The sequence below is a fragment of the Chiloscyllium plagiosum genome, chromosome 17 (assembly GCF_004010195.1).
Source record: "Chiloscyllium plagiosum isolate BGI_BamShark_2017 chromosome 17, ASM401019v2, whole genome shotgun sequence".
NCBI lineage: Eukaryota > Metazoa > Chordata > Chondrichthyes > Orectolobiformes > Hemiscylliidae > Chiloscyllium > Chiloscyllium plagiosum.
The window spans coordinates 37,441,039-37,459,781 of NC_057726.1; the positions used below are offsets into that span (position 1 = coordinate 37,441,039).

General features: G+C 39.1%; 1 protein-coding gene across 1 annotated transcript in view; it reads right to left on the reverse strand.

The window, feature by feature from the left end:
* Positions 1–70: 70 nt before the first annotated feature.
* LOC122558381 (ninjurin-1-like) overlaps positions 71–18,743 on the reverse strand; it is a 41,020-nt gene continuing 22,347 nt past the window's right edge. The window contains exons 2-4 of the mRNA XM_043706889.1: positions 11,490–11,642; positions 10,496–10,596; positions 71–1,282 (exon numbers count right to left, since the gene is read on the reverse strand). Coding sequence (XP_043562824.1) covers positions 1,135–1,282; positions 10,496–10,596; positions 11,490–11,642 — 402 coding nt within the window. The 3' untranslated portion in view covers positions 71–1,134. The remainder of the gene's footprint in view (positions 1,283–10,495; positions 10,597–11,489; positions 11,643–18,743) is intronic.

The window sequence follows — 18,743 nt, forward strand, 5'->3', positions numbered from 1 at the left end:
CTAACCTGCTGAGTTTCTCCAGTATTTTCTGCTTTTATTTCAAACCACTAGCATGCGCGGTTTTGGAGGACTTTGGGTTAATTTCACGTGAGATGCGCTCCCATTTGAAATCACAGGAACCAATAAACTTGACAATAAAATCAGAATAGAAACTGTACTCAGCAGGTCAGACAGCATGGGAGGAGAGAGAACTTCTGTTGGGCAAAGACGTTGAACGGAAAGGTGTTGGGAGGCTGATGAGCCGGATTCGCTATCTGCAAGCATTTAATTTCAGTCTCCAATATTTCCAGCATAGTGTTTTGACTAATAAATTCGCTTTTTGGACGCATGTTCTCCGCACATCTGGCCAACCGAATGCATTCACAAGCGGATTAAACTAAACAGAGTCTGCAATACTTGAACTTTACTGCCAAATGTAATCTCTCAGTACATTCTACCCCAACCCCATTTAAAAAAAAACAAAAAATTCGGGATGCAAAGACAGAAATAGCTGGCGACACACGGCAGGTTTGGCATCTGTGAGCAGAGTCAAGCTTTCGGGTCCAGTTGACTTTTCATCAGTTGAATGCCCAGGAAGTTGAATGCTGCATTCGCTGTATAGAAGCTGCCAGGTTTTGCTGAGTTTCTCCAGCTATTTCTGGTTTTATTTCAGACTTCCAGCATCTGGGTTTTTATTTAAGACTCCGAGAGGCTTCTGCTGCTGTAATCAACCCTTTCCCAAGGGCGGTGGTAAATTAATTCGCAAGGTGCAGTTTTAGAATAAAGCAGTTGAAATCCGCGTCCTTTTAACGGTGACCTTTAAGAGTGGTTCAGTTTGATGGTTCACGTGGACATCGTTTTATGTTCCCAGAGCTTTCAGTCAATGCAAAAGTCCCGCAGAATTCTTATCCCGAAGGAGACGGCAGCCGTTGTCGACATTTTTAATTGCTTTAGAGTGTAGTGTTAGTGACTAACAGCGATATTGCCATCGCGCTGGACAGCACCGTCAGTGTGTGTGACCAACAGAGACCGAGATCCGCTCACTGCCGATGGGAAGATGCCAAACTAAAGAACGGGGTGTTAGAGCCGGTTACTTGGTCAGTTGTACTTTATTTTTTTTTCTGCAGCCGGTTTTACTGTGTGTGCAGAGGATGATTAACAGTTGGTACAGGTAACAACTTGACTGAGGCGTTGGTCCTCCAGCGTGGCCTGGGGAGGACTGAACCAGAATGAAGTGATGAAAACGTTGACAGCTGTGATCACCAGGATCAAACCGGTCACAATATTATTCAATAGATGTACTCTGAAAACAAAGAGGAAAGAGCTAGGAATCAAATACATCAAGGTCACGGTGGAAGACATGATTTTTTTCACACTGACACTCAGCTTGGTGCTTTAAGCCCAAATCTGCTATTTTTAAATATTGAGTGATGATCGACTGTAATGAGAACCAGCATTTGAACATTTACATTTAAGATTTGCATGTGTTGCAGATATACCCACTGGCAGTGCCAATGCCAACCATCACCAACCACTCATATGGAGGTTGGTCAATGAAGCTTTAGATAACTGCCTCCAACTTTGCTCTCAGGAACCTGTTACCAGGCATGCCTGGTAACCTGTCATCAGTCTCAACCCAATCTCTGTAAATTTTGGATGTACAACTCAAATCATTTTACCAACAAAAATATAAAACTACTAGTCTCACGAAGAGGGGCCCTGGGGATACATAGTTGGAAAACTCAGCTCTGCTGTTGAATGAAATATTGTTTTTTGAAGTTTGGGGGCATTGTTGGGAGAGAGTATCTAAGGGATTATAAGATTGGTTTTCCTAACTCATGTTGCTCGGGAATGCTCAACATTATAGACACAGAGCAGTTAAAAAAGAGTGGAAACTGTTATCACTGGATCTCTATCCTTTGATGTCACCTCAGGGTTTACAAGGCTTGAGCTTGGTCTATGCTTAGAACAGCTGTAAGCCCTTCTGAGACATGTAGGTAAGATGTGAGAGAAAGCTGTTTCCCATCTAACTTTCCGGAGTGCTGATTTGTTGCATTTGAGGACAAGCAGTACCAGAAAACATGGCACTGTTGTGTGTCAATGAACCAATGCCAGCTCAAAAGATCCTTGGAGATCCAAGGACAAGCCTCTTACAGTATTTTGCTTATACGCAGAATAGAATCAAAGAGAGGGCAAGAAAACTACATATTAATTGTTCATCAGTTTCTTGCTACATTCAACATTAGAAATTGCTTACTATTAGTGGCAGATGGTTTAAACACTATGGTGATAATGATTATAAGCAGAGAACAGGCTATATTTGCAAGGGCACAATAGGGTAAGTCATTCAGTGAAATTGCAGAATATATTTTCATATATTCCTGGTTTTACTATTACCAACAGAGATTTTCCCAAAATATGTCCACTTAAAACTTTCTCAACCCACAAAAGCTGTAAAACCATAGTAATGTAGCAACAATAAATAAATCAATAAATAATGTCATTACTTAATGTGATTAAGCACACACTGTTATATTTGTTCATGCATTGAGGCTCTAAAACAGTTTAGTGGCATCACTAAAAATATTAAATCAGGTCTATCTCTGCATCTAACTTAAATTGGCAGAACCTCTATCAGCTTCATTTAGTAAATAATTTAATTTCCGACACAATTCAAAGGATATCTGGTGCAGTCACTCGCAAGATTTTGTATTCTAGGCTCCATTAACAAAGCAATTGTTTTACAAACACCCTGGAGTGAAACAGTAGCTTTATGCTGAGACCACAGTTAAAACATGTGCATGTCTAAATACAAAGCAGTAAAAATTCAGGAGATTTAGCTGGCTGCCTACTTCGCTGAAAATTGCAGGAAAATTCCAACATGATGATAAAATAATTACTGTGTGAATACATTAATACCAAATGTCTTACTGAGATTTGGCCAATATAAAAGGGCTGCTCTGAATCAATTGAACTCCCTTGTTCTCTCTCTGTGCTTCTCTTTGATATTTGAATGGAATCCAAGAACCTTCTGGTGTGAAATAATATGCTGGTGGCTGGAAGTAATTTTCTTCTTGAGATAATATACATCAATATCCTTTAGAAAAGGTTTATAATTGAACTTAGTTCAAAAATTAACTATATTGCACCTTTTAATGTCCAGTATCCTAGATGTATTGCAGACAGAATATGAGAGATCGATAATTGTTCACATTCTAACTAATTACATTATTTTTGTCCAATACCTGAAAAATCCACCTTAAAATAGATGGGCATGTTGTATGATATGGTAAGGATGTCATGATATGATATTCACCACTTTCCATCATTACTATATTCTCTGGAGTTTTGAAAAACGAAGTTGATCTCATTGAAATATACAACATACTTAAATGGATAGAGAGGATAGATGCAGGCAAGATGGTTCCCTCATTAGGGAGTCTAGAACCAGGGAGCACAATTTGAAAAATACTGGTGAATACAAGGCTTTGAAGACTGGGTGTTTAAAAAAGCCATTAAGTGTTCAACCAGCCATGATCACATTGAATGGAGGCTTAATGGGCTCATTGGCGTAATCCTATTTTAATGTTCCTATTTGATACTTCTGCTGAAAATAAATGATGCCTGTATGGAGAAGGTGTCTGGAAAATGGAAATTCATTGAAAGGGGCAACTGCTACTTTTCTAATGGTCATATACCACTTGTTGCTTTGCAACTTGGAGTCTTGGAGGCCAGGAGAATTGTTAATCAGAAGTTGAAAATTATGAACTATTCTCATGGAGATTTGTATATCAGGTTTTCCACAGGATATTGACATGAATCTTCTGTCACACGTCTGGTCTCCAAAGATCTGGAGACAGGATTTTTTGGCCTTATGAGTATGTAACATGCAGAAACATAATTAACTAATTGTTCAAAAGACATTTATTTTAGAGCATATAGAGGTTACAAAATTAATAAAATGAAAAAGTACACTAAGTTAATATTTTTGACTCAGGCTAATATTACTAGACTAAATTTGGGAACTCATTTGTATTGTATCACATTTGTCACTGAATTTTCAGTGGGAGTTGTTGTAAGCTATCCTAGCTCAACTCAACTGTCCTACCTAACAAAGTCACTCAGTGAAATCAAATGTTATTGCAAAATTTAGAAAAATAATGGCTGGTTTGGGTTGGATGGGCAGGTAAAATAGTAAAAATCTGAAATAGAAACATAACTAGTTTGAACTCATGCAGATTTAAGAGAGGCCGCATCAATTTACTCTCAGGAGATAGGTCAATCACTGAAAACTTTTAAAGAAGTGACATTGCATTCCTTTAAACAGGATTTCGATGTTTAACTTACTTTGGTCAGGTTTCCTGTGCCTTGAGAAAGTTGATAGATCAAAGTAGGTGAAAAGCTTGGATCCATCAGGTAAGTGCACTACTTCTAGACCAGGAGGAGCTAATCCAACCAGTCGGCATGAAAGCACCCTGCCACTACTACCCTCCAACCCTCCCTCACATCATCTTCCTAGCTCTTGGTATCCCACTGACCTCCACCGTCTTTCTGAGTTTGTGCTGATCACACCAGATGTCTCACCCATTTTATTCTACCGCACTCCTTACTTCACTCTCCTATGGGTACAGTTCAACAACATCTAAACATGGCCTTTTCTGGAGTATTCTCCACCTGATAGACATCTAATCATGTAAATTAGGCTGTTTTTTATGCAGGGACTCTTGTCAAAGGAGCCAATGCATGCATGGGAACATCGGAATAGTATTAGGTCATTCAGTATCTCAAGCCTGTTCCACCATTCAATGTGATTGTGGCTGATCTGTGGCCTAACTCCATATACCTGCATTTGGCCCATATCCCTTAATGCTTTGCTTAACAAAGATTATCTATCTCAGATTTAAATTAACTGATCAAACGTTCACTGCTGTTTGTAGAAGAGTTCCAAACATCTACCACACTTTGTGTGCAGAAGTGCTCCCTAACATCTCACTTGAATGGCCTGGCCCTAATTCTCAGTCTGTGATTCCTTGTTTCAGAATTTCCAACTGGTGGAAATAATTTATCTTTATCTACCTTATCTTTTCATGTTAATATCTTGAAGACTTTGATCATATCACCCCTTAACCTTTTTAATTTCAGAGTAAACAGGCCCAATTTGTGTAATCTCTCCATCTAACTTAGACCATAAAGTCCAAATATCAATCTTGTAAAAGTACATTGTTCTCCCTCCAAGGTCAATATATTCCTTCCTAAAGTGTGGTGTCAAGATCTGCAATAAAATTGGATCACCTACAATGCCCTTAACACTAACAGCTTCTAAATCCCTTGTAACTACTGGGGTCATTCCATTTAGCTTTGCATACTAGATTGTCAAAATGTTTTACGGCATGAGAAGATGCCTTTTATCCCATCATGTTCATGCCTGTCAGCACAAAACTTTCTACTCTCATCCCATTTTCCAATACTTGGCCAGTAGCCTTTATCCTACAGCACTTCAAGATATCATCTAAATACTGTGAGTCATACAGCATTGAGATAGTTCAACCAGTCCATGCCAACCATAATCCCAAACTAAACCAGTCCCACCTGCCTGCACTTGGCACCCTCTCCAAATATCTTTTAAACATAGTAAACTGGATCCGCATTCACCTCTTCTTCTGGAAGTTCATTGCACACATGAACCATTCTCTTTGTAAAGAAAAAAAATGCCTCTCATGTCCTTTTTAAACCATTCTTCTTTGGGGCAGTATGGCAACTCAGTGTCTAGCACAGCAGCCTCACAGCACCAGGGACCCGGGTTTGAATCCAGCCTCTGGTGATCTCTGTGTGGAGTTGGCACATTCTCCCCGTGTCTGCTTGGGTTCCCTCCAGGTGCTCCGTTTTTCTCCCACAATCTAAAGATGATCAGATTATGTGAATTGGTCACGCTAGATTGCCCACAGTGTTCAGGGATGTGCAGGTTAGGTGCATTGGTCAGGGGTAAATATAGGGGACGGGGAGTGCGTCTGTGTGGGTTATTCTTCAGAGGATCGGTGTGGACATGTTGGGCCAAAGGGTCTGTTTCCACACTATAGGAGTTCTATTCTCACCTTAAAAATATGACCTCAAAGTCTTGAAATCCCCACCTAGGGAAAATCTATGCCCCTCATGATTTTATAAACCTCTATAAGCTCACCTCACAACCTCCTACATCCCAGTGAAAGAAGTCCCAGCCTATCCAGCCTCTCCTTATAACTCAAACCTTCCATTCCCAGCAACATCCTGATAAATCTCTTCTGAACTCTGTCCAGCATAATGAGAGAACAAAGAACAAAGAACAAAGAAAATGTACAGCCCAGAAACAGGCCCTTCAGCCCTCCAAGCCTGAGCTGATCCAAATCTACTGTTTAAACGTGTCACCCAATTCATAAGCATCTGTATCCCTCTGCTCCCCACCTACTGTCCAGATACATCTTAAATGAAACTACCATGCCTGCCTCTACCACCTCTGCTGGCAACCCTCTGTGTGAAGTACTTGCTGCATGTATCCCCCTTCAACTTTCCACCTCTCACTTTCACCCCGGGAAAAAAACTTGTCTCTATCAACCCTGTCTATACCCTTCATGATTTTGTAAACCTCAGTCAGGTCCCCCCTCAATCCCCTTTCTTCTAATGAAAACAAACCTAACCTACTCAACCTCTCTTCATAGCTAGCACCTTCCATACCAGGCAACATCCTCTTAAACCTTCTCTGCACCCTCTCCAAAGTGTCCACCAATACACTTCCTATAATAGGGAGACCAGAAGTGGACAGAGTACTCCAGAACAGGTCCGAACTTCTGTACTCAAAGTCTGAGCAATGAAGGTAAGCATGCTAAATGCCTTCTTAACTATCCTACCTATATGTGATGCAAACTTCAAAGGATTATGCACCTCAACCTCTCTTGGAGCAAATTACTGCATATGCTGGAATCTGTACTGAAAACTAGAAGTGCTGGAGATCACAGTAAGTCTGGCAGCATCCATGGTGATAAAGCAAGCTAGCATTGAGTCCCCAGGTCTCTGTTCTACAAGTAGCAGAAAATGAGAACTGCAGATGCTGGAGATCAGAGTCAAGAGTGTGGTGCTGGAAAAGCACAGCAGGTCAGACAGCATCTGAGGTGCAGGAGAATTGATGTTTTGTGCATAAGCAATTCCTGATGTTTCATAGATGATTTCTGCAAGGGTCTCTGCAATTTCCTCCCAAAATTCCCAAAACGTCCTAGGAGAAACTAGATCAGATCCTAGAGATTTAATTACCTTATATTTTCTAAGACTTCCAGCACTTACTCTTCAGTAATGTGAACTGTTTTAAAAGCATCAATACTTATTTCTGAGCAGTCTAGCCTCCATTTCTTTCTCTACAGTTAAAACTAATGTGAAATATTCTTTTAATATCTCTCCATCTCCTGAGGTTCTACACAAACACATTGATCTTTAAGGGGCTCTATTCTCTTTCTAGTTGCTTTCTTGCTCTTAATGTACTGCTCTTTGGATTATCCTTAACCTTATTTGTCAAGGCTACCTTATATTCTTTCTATGTCTTCCTGATCTCCCTCTCTATACTGTTCATTTGAACCCAGTTGTTTATATCTAATGTATGTTCTTTTTTATTCTTGACTAGAACCTCTATCTTTATTCATCTATTGTTCTGTAATCCTACCAGCCTTATCTTTCACTCTCACAGGAAAATGACTCTAAACTTTTGTTATTACACTTTTGAAAGCCTCTCACTTATCACAGGTCCCTTTACCTGTGAACAGCCTACTCTAATCAACTTTTGAAAGTTCTTGTCTCATAACCATTAAAACTTGCTTTACTCCAATTAAAAACTTTAATTTTTTATGGAAGGCTTATCCTTTTCTACAAATATTTTACAACATATAGAATAATGATCACTAGACTTCTTAAATGTTGTGATGGTCCCAGCCTCAACCATCCTTTCAGACACTAAATTCCAGACACATACTACCCTCTCGGTGAAAGGATTCTTGCTTAAAATCATTCTAATCTACGACTTTTACATTAAATCTATTATAGCTGTTTATTGATCTCTCTACTAAAGGGAAATGTTTTTTCTTATCTACCTAGCTATAACCCTCAATTTTATGCACCTCCATCAGACTCCCATGGTCCCCTGATCTTTCATTCCTCTGTATGCAATGACTTTTGGATGCAGAAATCAATGATGTAATCCATGTCAGTGCATTGATTGCCATGTGTGGATGCTGGTCCCTCACGGCCTTCTCTACTCTTAGGTGTCTATCTAGTGATGTCATAGCTGAAATGCTCCACCTTAGGCAACATCCTTGTGAATCTCCTCTGTTCCCTCTCTAGTATAATCACATCCCTTGTATAACAGAGTGACCAGAACTATACACACTACTACAGCTATGGCCTAATTATTGTCTTATACAGCTAGATGCTGTGGTCTTTCATTTAAATAGTCAATAAAGTACATTAAAACTAGCCATACTCTTACAGACAACAAAGTTAAAACATTGACAAAAAATAGGCAATAAAATAACCTATTGTTTATAAGACCAAAATGCTGTTCAACACTCATAATTTTTCTCCATCCCTGGCAGTCTTAGCTTACTGTCACACACGTAACTCTTCCTCAGTTAAATATAGCTTTTCACTGTTTTACAGATAGGTTTTCTTTCTGATCTAGATGTCCTCATTCCGCAGAATCAAAAAGATTATTTTTCTACTCCAGATTGTCTTTCACTGTGATTACGTACGATATTTCTGAGCCTAGGCAAGTTCACTTCAGATTTCCATTTGCCTTCCAGGTCAGTAGCAGTCATTCTTGACTAGCATGTAGTGTCTTGTCCTGCTTTGTACAATGTAAGCGTTTTTTCACAAATTCAGTTTTGACCTCACTGGAGGTCATTGAGTGTTGAAGAGAGATCAAAATAACCAACGTCACTCTTTGCTCCAATCTCTCTGAAGTATTAACTTTTATACTTGTATCACAGTTTTAACGTATTTTGAAGCAAAATAAAACAAATGGAATATGCAGCATGGACTAAGTCTTATCAAAATAAGTTTAAGACTTCTGATTTGATTGCTTATGAGTATTGAGTAAGGTTGCAAGTGCAAACATTTCTTGTTCAATTTGTCCTTGATTAAAGAGCCCCTATTTGATAAACTGTCTATACACTGTCATTGTGTCAAACTAAGAAAACAAAATGAATTAAATCATGGTATTTTTTGTTTACTTTTTTTTGGCTAGCGATCACATTTTCTGTTAAGTATTATGATTTCTGCTTAAGAGGATGTTACCGATTGCTGTATAAAATTTAGTGGAAAGCACCATGACCATTTTAGAAAACATTTGAACAATGATTGATAGAAATCACAGCAAATCACTGCTTTGAATCAAAATGTTAATTATGGAAACCTGAAAACAAACGAGCATCATATTTATACGGTTATTTGAAAGTCTGTTTCTATTTTTACAAAATCTGCATCGTAATGAAATATTAGCAACTTGCTTTCCAAACTGGAAAATTTTCATTATTTTGTACATTTTAGATACATTAGTTATTGTTATTCCTGTATCACTTAGCTAGTGGAACTATTAGGAGTATGTTTGACCCTGTCAATAAGAATGATATTCCAAGTCTTCACTTTGGGTGCAATTGACAATCTTGTCAAAACTGCACTGGTTTCCAAAATTACAGTTTAAATTTCTATGCAACATTATTTGCATAAGCCAAAGCAAGACATTGTCGTAAAGTTCAGTGCAATTGAACAGCTATTTCAAATGCAATGCATTTGTTCTTCTTGAATTACAAGTACAGTATTCACTACAGCATGGTAACCTGCTTCAGTTTTATTAATGTAGCTGAAAAGGAGTTTGACACTGAAATAACAAGATTGTGAACAAATCCAATTCACTGGCTAGTGTGAGTAACTATATATTAAATAAATGACAGTGACTTTTTAAAAAAACATGATGAACCATTTTTTCCTGTGGTGTGCAATAGCCAGCTGATTTACAAATTAAGCTGTTTCATTATTTAGATTAAAAATACTTTATGATTAATCTCCTGTCTAAAATATAACTTGACATGATGAGTCTCCTTTGAAGCCTACAGATTAGCACAATTAGCAAAAAGTTGTCACATTCATTAATTTGATTTGTAGGTATGGTTAGTTTTGTGCGCATGGCTAGTTCTGTGGGCAGGATCAACTTTCATTATGAATTTTCTTAAACCAGTGTGAAAGATGCAGATAACTGATTTGCTCTGATCATTACTTGGCAAACAGATTCAATGATCTTTAGCTTTAGGTCAATTTTGGAAGAATGGCACTTTTGTAACACAATTTTACTCCCATGTTCTTGTTTAGCTATTCCATGCCCCTACACTTACTCAAGAATTGTTTTGTTTGCTTTGAGTTAAATCTTAATGCATAAACTACCAAATGAAAGACAAAATAAATCTTCAAAGACCAAGCTGCGTATATATGATAAGAACAAATATACCTGTCACTGAGCCTGCGCTCGGGATCATCACATTCTATGTTCTTTGATCCTTTATAAATTAATAGGGCTGCAACAATCAACTGAAGTATGATAGAGATGCACTGTAAAACAACACATGTTAACATTTGACACAATCTGTAAATGTGGCAATATACAAAATCCTGACGTATTATTTACCATGAATTACTCTAAATATGAAATGATTTATCATTGATATTACCTGCACTTATCTTTGTTACATATTCTCGTTGCATTTAAAATATATCACTGTTTTAGTTTAGAGTTAATCTTGCTTTTCTGCCCATATATTTCTTACAAGTAAACAGTTTAAGAGGAGATGTGTTGTCTTATTTGACAAGTTAATTCATTTTTAAGAGGTTTTTCAACAAATACTGAATAACTATCCTTAAGACTCCAAACGTCTGAATCTACTAAGAGTGCTCACTGACAGGTTGTTTTAACTGAGTCTTTGTAAATAGAAACAAATTAAATTTATTTAAAACTTTGTTTGTGAGTGTTAATATTGATTTGGTTGTATTAATTCCCCGTTCATTGGTGCTATAGTAATTGAATGAAATTTTCTAGCAATCCAGATAGGATTAGATGTTCAGTATGAGGTCTGAAGTCATGTGTAGATCTGAAAAGCTCAGGATGGTAATTTCCTTTCTGTGAAGAGCATGAGTAAATACTTCTGTTTTTACAGTAATGCAGAAGCTTGATAATTATTTTTCTGATTCTATCCTACAAATGATGGATTTTACTGAATTCATTTTAACAAGTTGCTGTGAAGGATTTGAAATTAAAATGAATTTGGTTACTCAAATCTAAAGTATTGTCACAAATATGATTTGTTATGATGTAATGTTGAATTCAATAATGTGCAAATGAAGTACTGTTTTTAGTAGTTGTACTATCAATCAGAATGGATCCTAAATGGTGAGGCTTGAACTCACACTGATAGCATTGTATAGCAATGAGCATTACACATACATACCAACAGAACAAATAGGAAATAGTAAAACTGTATTTCTGGGCCTTGTTGCAGGAGGTGCTTCATCTGTGATGCATTTGCAGTAAATAGGGCTATGTCCAGAAAGCCCTGAGCAATGGTCTTTGTTCTGGCATATGTGTTGATATTCCTTATTACCTGGAATAAAAAAAGACCATAAATACAAGATAAAACACTAGAAGTTAACAGAATACCAGGTACCTGAATAAACCAGGAACTAAAAAGGAATGCAATCCATACCTTTGACTATATTTCTCATTTTATTGAAAGATAGCTCATCCTCTATTTTGTTTACGGTCCACTAATGAAATGGTAATAGTGTGTAGCTTTGGGTGAGTGCCATTTCATTAGCATGAATGAAAGAACAGCCAGTCATGATGCATGTATAACACTCACGTACTGATACTTCTTAAGCGGCTAATGAGTTATGAACCTGGTGTAAGAATGGAAGGTTTGGCAATATTTCTATGGGTTGCTGAATGTGGATGTGCAGAAGATAGATCACAAAAATGGAAATACTATTTGAGGCTCTGAATGAAAAGCCTTTGAAGATAATTGAGAAGCACATCAGTAAGTGACAGGCAGTATGAATTCTGAAGATAGCAGATGTTTCCCTAGAGCTTATTTGCTGGTGTAATATAACACCAGGGCATTACTTTTTGTGCACCTGAAGAATTTAGAACTGCTCTTGATGAACTTTCTGGGTCAGACAAATATAATATGTGTGATATCTCCTGATCTATTCTAGGGTAGTCACCACTTGAGGAGGTGGGAGGAAAGGCAAATGGAGTGGATATTAATTGGTGTTATGATATGATTTGTGGCTTAAATCACCAGGCTGTTTCTCCAACCATGTATGTGTTGTTCCTCCACTAAATAAGTGAAGGTTTAATAATACATCTTAAGGTTTTGATTTGTCAATTAAACTCTGCTGAACTTTCTGATTACCAAACAACACTAGACACACATTCCATATAAGCGAAGGTTGCACCCAGGATTACTGAAAGTCTTGCGATGGGATAAATGATCCATGATTTTAGTGCTATTATCACCTTATTTAACAATATGCATGCATCCTGTGCCACTCAAGATTCCATCAGATGTACACACCCTGAGTCCACTGATAACCACAGAGAGTTATGAACACAGCCAGCCCATCATGCAAACCAGCCTTCCATTCATTGACTCCATCCATATTTCCCACTGCCTCGGGAAAGCAACCAACATAATCAAAGACCCCTCCCACCCCAGTTAAACTCTCTTCAACCCACTTCTATCAGATTGAAGATATAAAAGTGTGTATACATGTATGAATAAATTCAAGAACAGCTTCTTATCTGCTGTTATCAGACTTCTGAAGGGACCTCACAAGTTTTAAATTTAATGTTGATCTTGAACTCTAAGCACCTTCTCTGCAGCCGTAACATTATATTTTTCACTCTGTTTTATTATCTTAATGCACTTTGCATGTATGATGTGCCTATATGACTGCATACAAAACAAAACTTTTTACTGTACCTAGATGTACGTGACAATAGTAAATCAAGTCAAAAACATTTGTACAGAACGATGATTCCAATCAACTTGTTAAATATGACCAGTCTTACATTTAGTGCTTTTCCACTGCAAGTAAGAAACCGTTCCATCGTTCAATAATTTTATTCTTTATTGAAAGAAATTTTTTTTACAGAATTATAAAATTACAAAAGAGATAGTATAACAATCTTATGGTACAACAATAACAACAATATACTAACTACTACTCTACAAAACAAATATAAAATGCCAAAAGAAAAAAAAACCTTCCTATACTACAATTCAATAAATAATTAGATATAATAAGTTAAATTAAGTTAGGTTGAATTGAGCCAAACTGACTTAACTTACAACACACAGTGCCACCCCACCAAAGCTCCCATCAACAGGAGCATCAGTTAACATACCCGTATTTATTCGGGATTCTTCCTTTCAGGGTCCCCGGCCCACCAGATATAGTCCTCATGGCTATACAAAGGCCCTAATAAGTCTGGCTGACAAGTCTGTGTCGACGTGATTAAGAAAGGGCTGCCACGTCTTATAAAGAAGTTTCATTTTCTGGTGCACCATACTTGTAAGGAAGTCTAGGGGAACATGCTCCATCACTAACCTGTGCCACCCTGAAAGGCCCGGCGTTTTTTCTGAGACCCAGCTCATCAGAATGTTCTTCCTTGTACAATATGTAAGAACATTAAATAGTTTCTTCCCATGTTCTTCTAGAGAAGGCAGATTTGGCAATCCCAGAAGGAGGGATACTGGATTTGCCTTAACCTCAGTCCCCAAGACCTCCTCCGACACATTTGCTATGTGCCCCAATATCTACGAATCTTATGGCACAACCACAAACAGTGTGTGAGAGTACCAATGTCTGTTTTACATTTAGGGCACTTTGGAGATGCTCCTTTTTTGAATTTTGCTAGCCACTCTGGGGTCAGATGGGCCCTGCGGAAAACCTTTAGTTGTATGGTCTGCATTGTATTACAAATCAAATTCTTTTTCACATTCTCCTAGATATCCTCCCATCCTCTGATGAAACTTCTGCTCCCAATTCTTGATTCCAGAGTCTGTAAAGCCTTTCAATATCTTCTGAGCACCCCTTCCCTGTAAATGATAGAGGGTACTAATCGAGAGAGTGCCTGTGGACAGAAACACTCTTCTCTCCACATCTGACTTATAGGGATGAACCAATAGCATAGTTCTTTTCTGTATAAAGTTTTTGATCTGAGTGTAGTGGAAGAGGTTTATGACTCATCTGATCACAAAATATCATGACCTCTCCCTCAAATAGGTCTCCCAAATGGGACACTCCCTTGACTCCAATAACTTAAAGCTGGAATCCATTGATCCTGGGCTAAATCCTGGTATTCCTACTATGTGGGTGAGCAAGGAGGTCTTATGTAAATTACCCTTGCTCTATCGCATCATTGTCCACACTTTGACCGTGTTAATGATGATTGGATTTTTACAATACTCTGTGACAGTTCCCATTCTGTCCATAAATAGCAAATTAATAAGGGGACATTTTGCCTGGGAGGCCTCAATATCAAGCCATATTGACCTCGGATCTGGACAAGCCCAATCAATCATATACATAAGACAAGAAATAACTTATTTGAATATCTCTTGAAGTCTGGGAGGTCTTGCCCCCTACATCCCCTATGGAAGCTGCAGCTTAGCAAACTTAATAAGAAGGCGTCTGTGGTACCAAATGAAAGACCCAAGCCCACAATCAAGTCTCTGCAGCACTTGCCTAGGTACCACCAGAGGGAGCATTCACATGGGGAGGAAGAACATTCATTTTGATCAGAGCTATTCGAGCCAACCAGGATATTGGTAGCACCTCCTGACACTTGAAGGCCTTGTCTTATCTTCTTAGCTTTGAAAGGCAGGGTGAATGAAAATACCTAAATATAGGAAATGTCCCTGTGACCACCTAAAAGGAAATCAAGTTCCATCTTCAAGATCAGGTACACTCATAAGAACCCCCACGGACATGGCCTCCAATTTCATAAAATTAATATTATACTCCAAAAAAGAGCCAAATAAATTTGTATTTTATATTAAATGGGGCACAGACATTGTCGGGTTAGCCAGAAAGAGGAGGACATCATCTGCATAGAGAGTGATTTTATGCTCTCCTATACCCACTTCTGGGGTAACTATTTAGGGGTCCTTCCAAATAGTCTCTGCCAATGGCTCAATCTCTAAAGTAAACAGCAGTGAAGAAAGGGGGCACCCTTGTCGGCTGCCTCTACCAATACTAAAATTGTCTGATTTTATGCCATTCGTGAGAACCACTGCCATGGGGTTGCTAAACAACCCACCTAGCGAAGACTATCCCAAGACCAAACCATTCCAAGATATAAAAACGATATGGCCATTCCACCAGATCAAACACTTTTTCTGCATCTAAGGAGACTACCAAGCCATGGATTGATCTTTGCTGGCACGCCTGGACCATATTCAACACTCCTCTGATGTTGTGACCCTTAATAAAACCTGTCTGGTCCTCCTTTACAATAGAGGGCAATACCTTCTCCAGCCTCAACACTCACATTTTAGACAAAATTTTAAAATCCACATTTAGGAGTGAGATGGGTTTGCACAAGGCGCAGTCCTCAGGATCTTTCCCTCTCAAGAATAAGGAAAATATTAGCTTCTCTGAGAGAGGGTGGGAGGCAATCCTGACTATACGAATGGTTATAATATGCCCAACATTGACTTGGCCAACATGTTTATAAACTCCTTATAAAACTCACTCGGGAATCCATCTGGGCCAGGCACTTTGCCACTTTGGAGCTGTCTTGCCACCATTTGTGTTGTCAGAGGGGCATTCAAAAGGGAGGCCTGCTCCAAAGTTATACCTGGAAGATCCATGTTCTCAAAAAAAGACTTCATCCTCACCAACCTATCCTCACAGCCCTCTGACCTGTATAATTCTGCATATAAATTCCTAAATGCTGCATTGATCTTTTTGGACTCACGAATGGGAGTACCAGCACCTTCTCTAATAGAGATGATAGATTGAGGAGCGCTCTTCTTTCTGACCAGATATACCAAGTATTAACCTGGCTTATCCCTGTGTTCAAATAGTCTTTGCCTCACAAAGAAGACCTCTCTGTTCACTGCCTGGGTGAGCACAGAGTTCAGAGCAGCCCGAAGAGCTGTAATCCACTGTAACTTGGTTACAGATGGTCTGTCAAAATATGCCATCTCGGCTGCCTGCAACCAGGCCTCAAGTATACATTGTTGCTCTCCCCTCTGTCTCTTCCAGATCTCTGAGTGCGAGATAATTATACCCCTTCAGTAAGCTTTGGCAGTCTCCCAGAGCACCAATGGGTTACTGGTCGTAAGCGAATTAATTTCCAGAAGGTCTTAAACTCCCTTCTGAAATATTCAATGAACTTACTGTCTTTCAAGAGAAAAGGATCCATGTGCCAATGCCGTGTACCTGTCCTGTTACCTCTGATCTTAACCTCCAAATACATTGCCGTATGGTCCAAAATGGCTATATTCCCAATCTTACAGGTTAGTACCGAATCCAAAATATGTCAGCAGGGCAAAAAATATATTTATTCTTGTGTGGCACTTGTGGAGATTGGAGAAGAAGGTAAAATCCCTTCTTTTAGGGTGAAGGCATCTCTAAACATCCACCAACCATTTCGATTGTGGGGAGATGCCCAAAAGACCCCTTTGCATCCTATCCACCTTGGGATCCATAAGATGGTTAAAGTCTCCCCCTACAATCGTGTGGCATAGTCCAAGAGCCATCAGCTTGTAAAGTGCATCAGTTAAAAATTTGAGGAGGTGTGCCAGGGATCAGTAGATATTCAAAATGCCATACTCCTCCCTATGTATTAGGGCTTTGAGGATTGCAAATCGTCCATGCTTGTCCTTAATTTTGTCTATCAACTGGAATGGTAGATTCTTCTGTATTAGTATAGCCACTCCTCTGCCTTTGGAACTAAAAGATGAGAAGAATACCCAGCTGAGCCCTCCTTGCTGTATCTTTAGATGCTCTTTATCATCTAAGTGAGTTTCTTGTAGCAGAGCAATATCGACCCTCTCCTTTCTGAGATTCAACAGCACTTTCTTTCTTTTAACTGGTGAGTGACTCCCCTTTATGTTCCAGATGTACCATCTAAATGAACAACTCATCATAACCATCCAAAGTGGCCCGTGACTCCTCAAGAGGAAGAACTTTACTTATAATGCACTCAGTGAAGACAAGAAAAGATTCATAAAATCTAAAAAATACAACTACAAACACTATCAAAGCAAAAATTATAATAAATAATCCTAAAATAAACAAAAGACAAATAACTGGAGACTTACCCCCTTGCCCACAAGGGGCACATGCCCTGCTCACTAACACCTCCATGGCTCCTTCTGACTGAAGCTGTGCTCCAACCCCAGGCAAAACAGAAACAAAGAAAACATATATTTCATGCACATGGAAATTAAAAGTGGGCATCCAATCCATCCTACTCATACATTGTAGTCAATAAAGTAAATCACCACCCCAACTGAAAAAAAACCAAGGACTAGCAAAAATAACAAGAAAGAGAAAGAAGAAACAACCCCACACATTACAGGAGCAAAGCCAGGCGCACAAAGTAAACAACAGATAGAACAAAGGAAACACTTAGTTATTGTAACACATAATATTTGATCCAACTACATTGTATTTGACCCAACCAGTCTATTTTATAGCATGTAGGAAATCCTTTGTCCTGTCTGCTGAATCAAAATTATGCACGGACCCTCCATGGCTGAAGCTCAACATTGCCGGGTACATTATAGAATATTGAATGTTCAAGTCTATCAGTCTCTTCTTTACTTCATCATTAGATTTCCTCTTTCAGATCACAGCCCCAGAAAAGTCTTGCAAAAACATGATTTTCAACTCCTTGTAGATCAGGGCCTGTGGATCTTTCCGCAGTGTTCTGGAAGCTTCCATAACCATTTGTTTGTCTCTGTAACATTGAAATTGAGCTATGACCAAGTGGGGGTGCTGGTCTGATCTGGGCCTGCGCACCGTGACCTGGTGAGCCTGCTCCACTCACATCCTACCCGATTCGGCTCCGAGTCACAGGAGCTGTGGGAGCCATTTCTCCAGGAAGCTGACTAGCTGATCATCTTCCTCTTGTTCTGGCAACCCGATAATGCAGATATTCTTTCTCTAATCTCGATTTTTGAGGTTGTCAACCTGCTCGATTAAGGCCCACACCTGTTTCCCAAGGGCCTAAATCTGCCCCATCGAGGATTCCACCTCAGTTGCCAACACTGCGGTTCACTCCTCCACCCCATCCACAAGCTGCCCAAGATGTTGGATCTCCTGCTCATACTTTTGTAGCATGGCTGAGATTGGCTCCAGTCTGGGCCAGGACTCCCCTAGTGCTCATTCAATCTTCTCTCAGAGTTTGACAAACTCCGACACCAAACTCTGCTGCTCAGGTAAGTTCAAAGGCGTCTCCGCGGGAATTGGCACTTAGGCCACGGATGTGCCCGTTACTGGAGGGGAGTACCCTGCATGTTGCGATCCACGCAGTCCCTTTCCTTTGGTCATCTTCTCTGAATGTTAAATGTGATATTTAAAAATTCTGGGGTCTTTATACTGCCGTTTATTATAACAATGAGTAGTTAAGGAAGGGTGAAAACACTACTTTGCCTGGATTGTGGAGCAGAGCTCAGCAAGGCAGA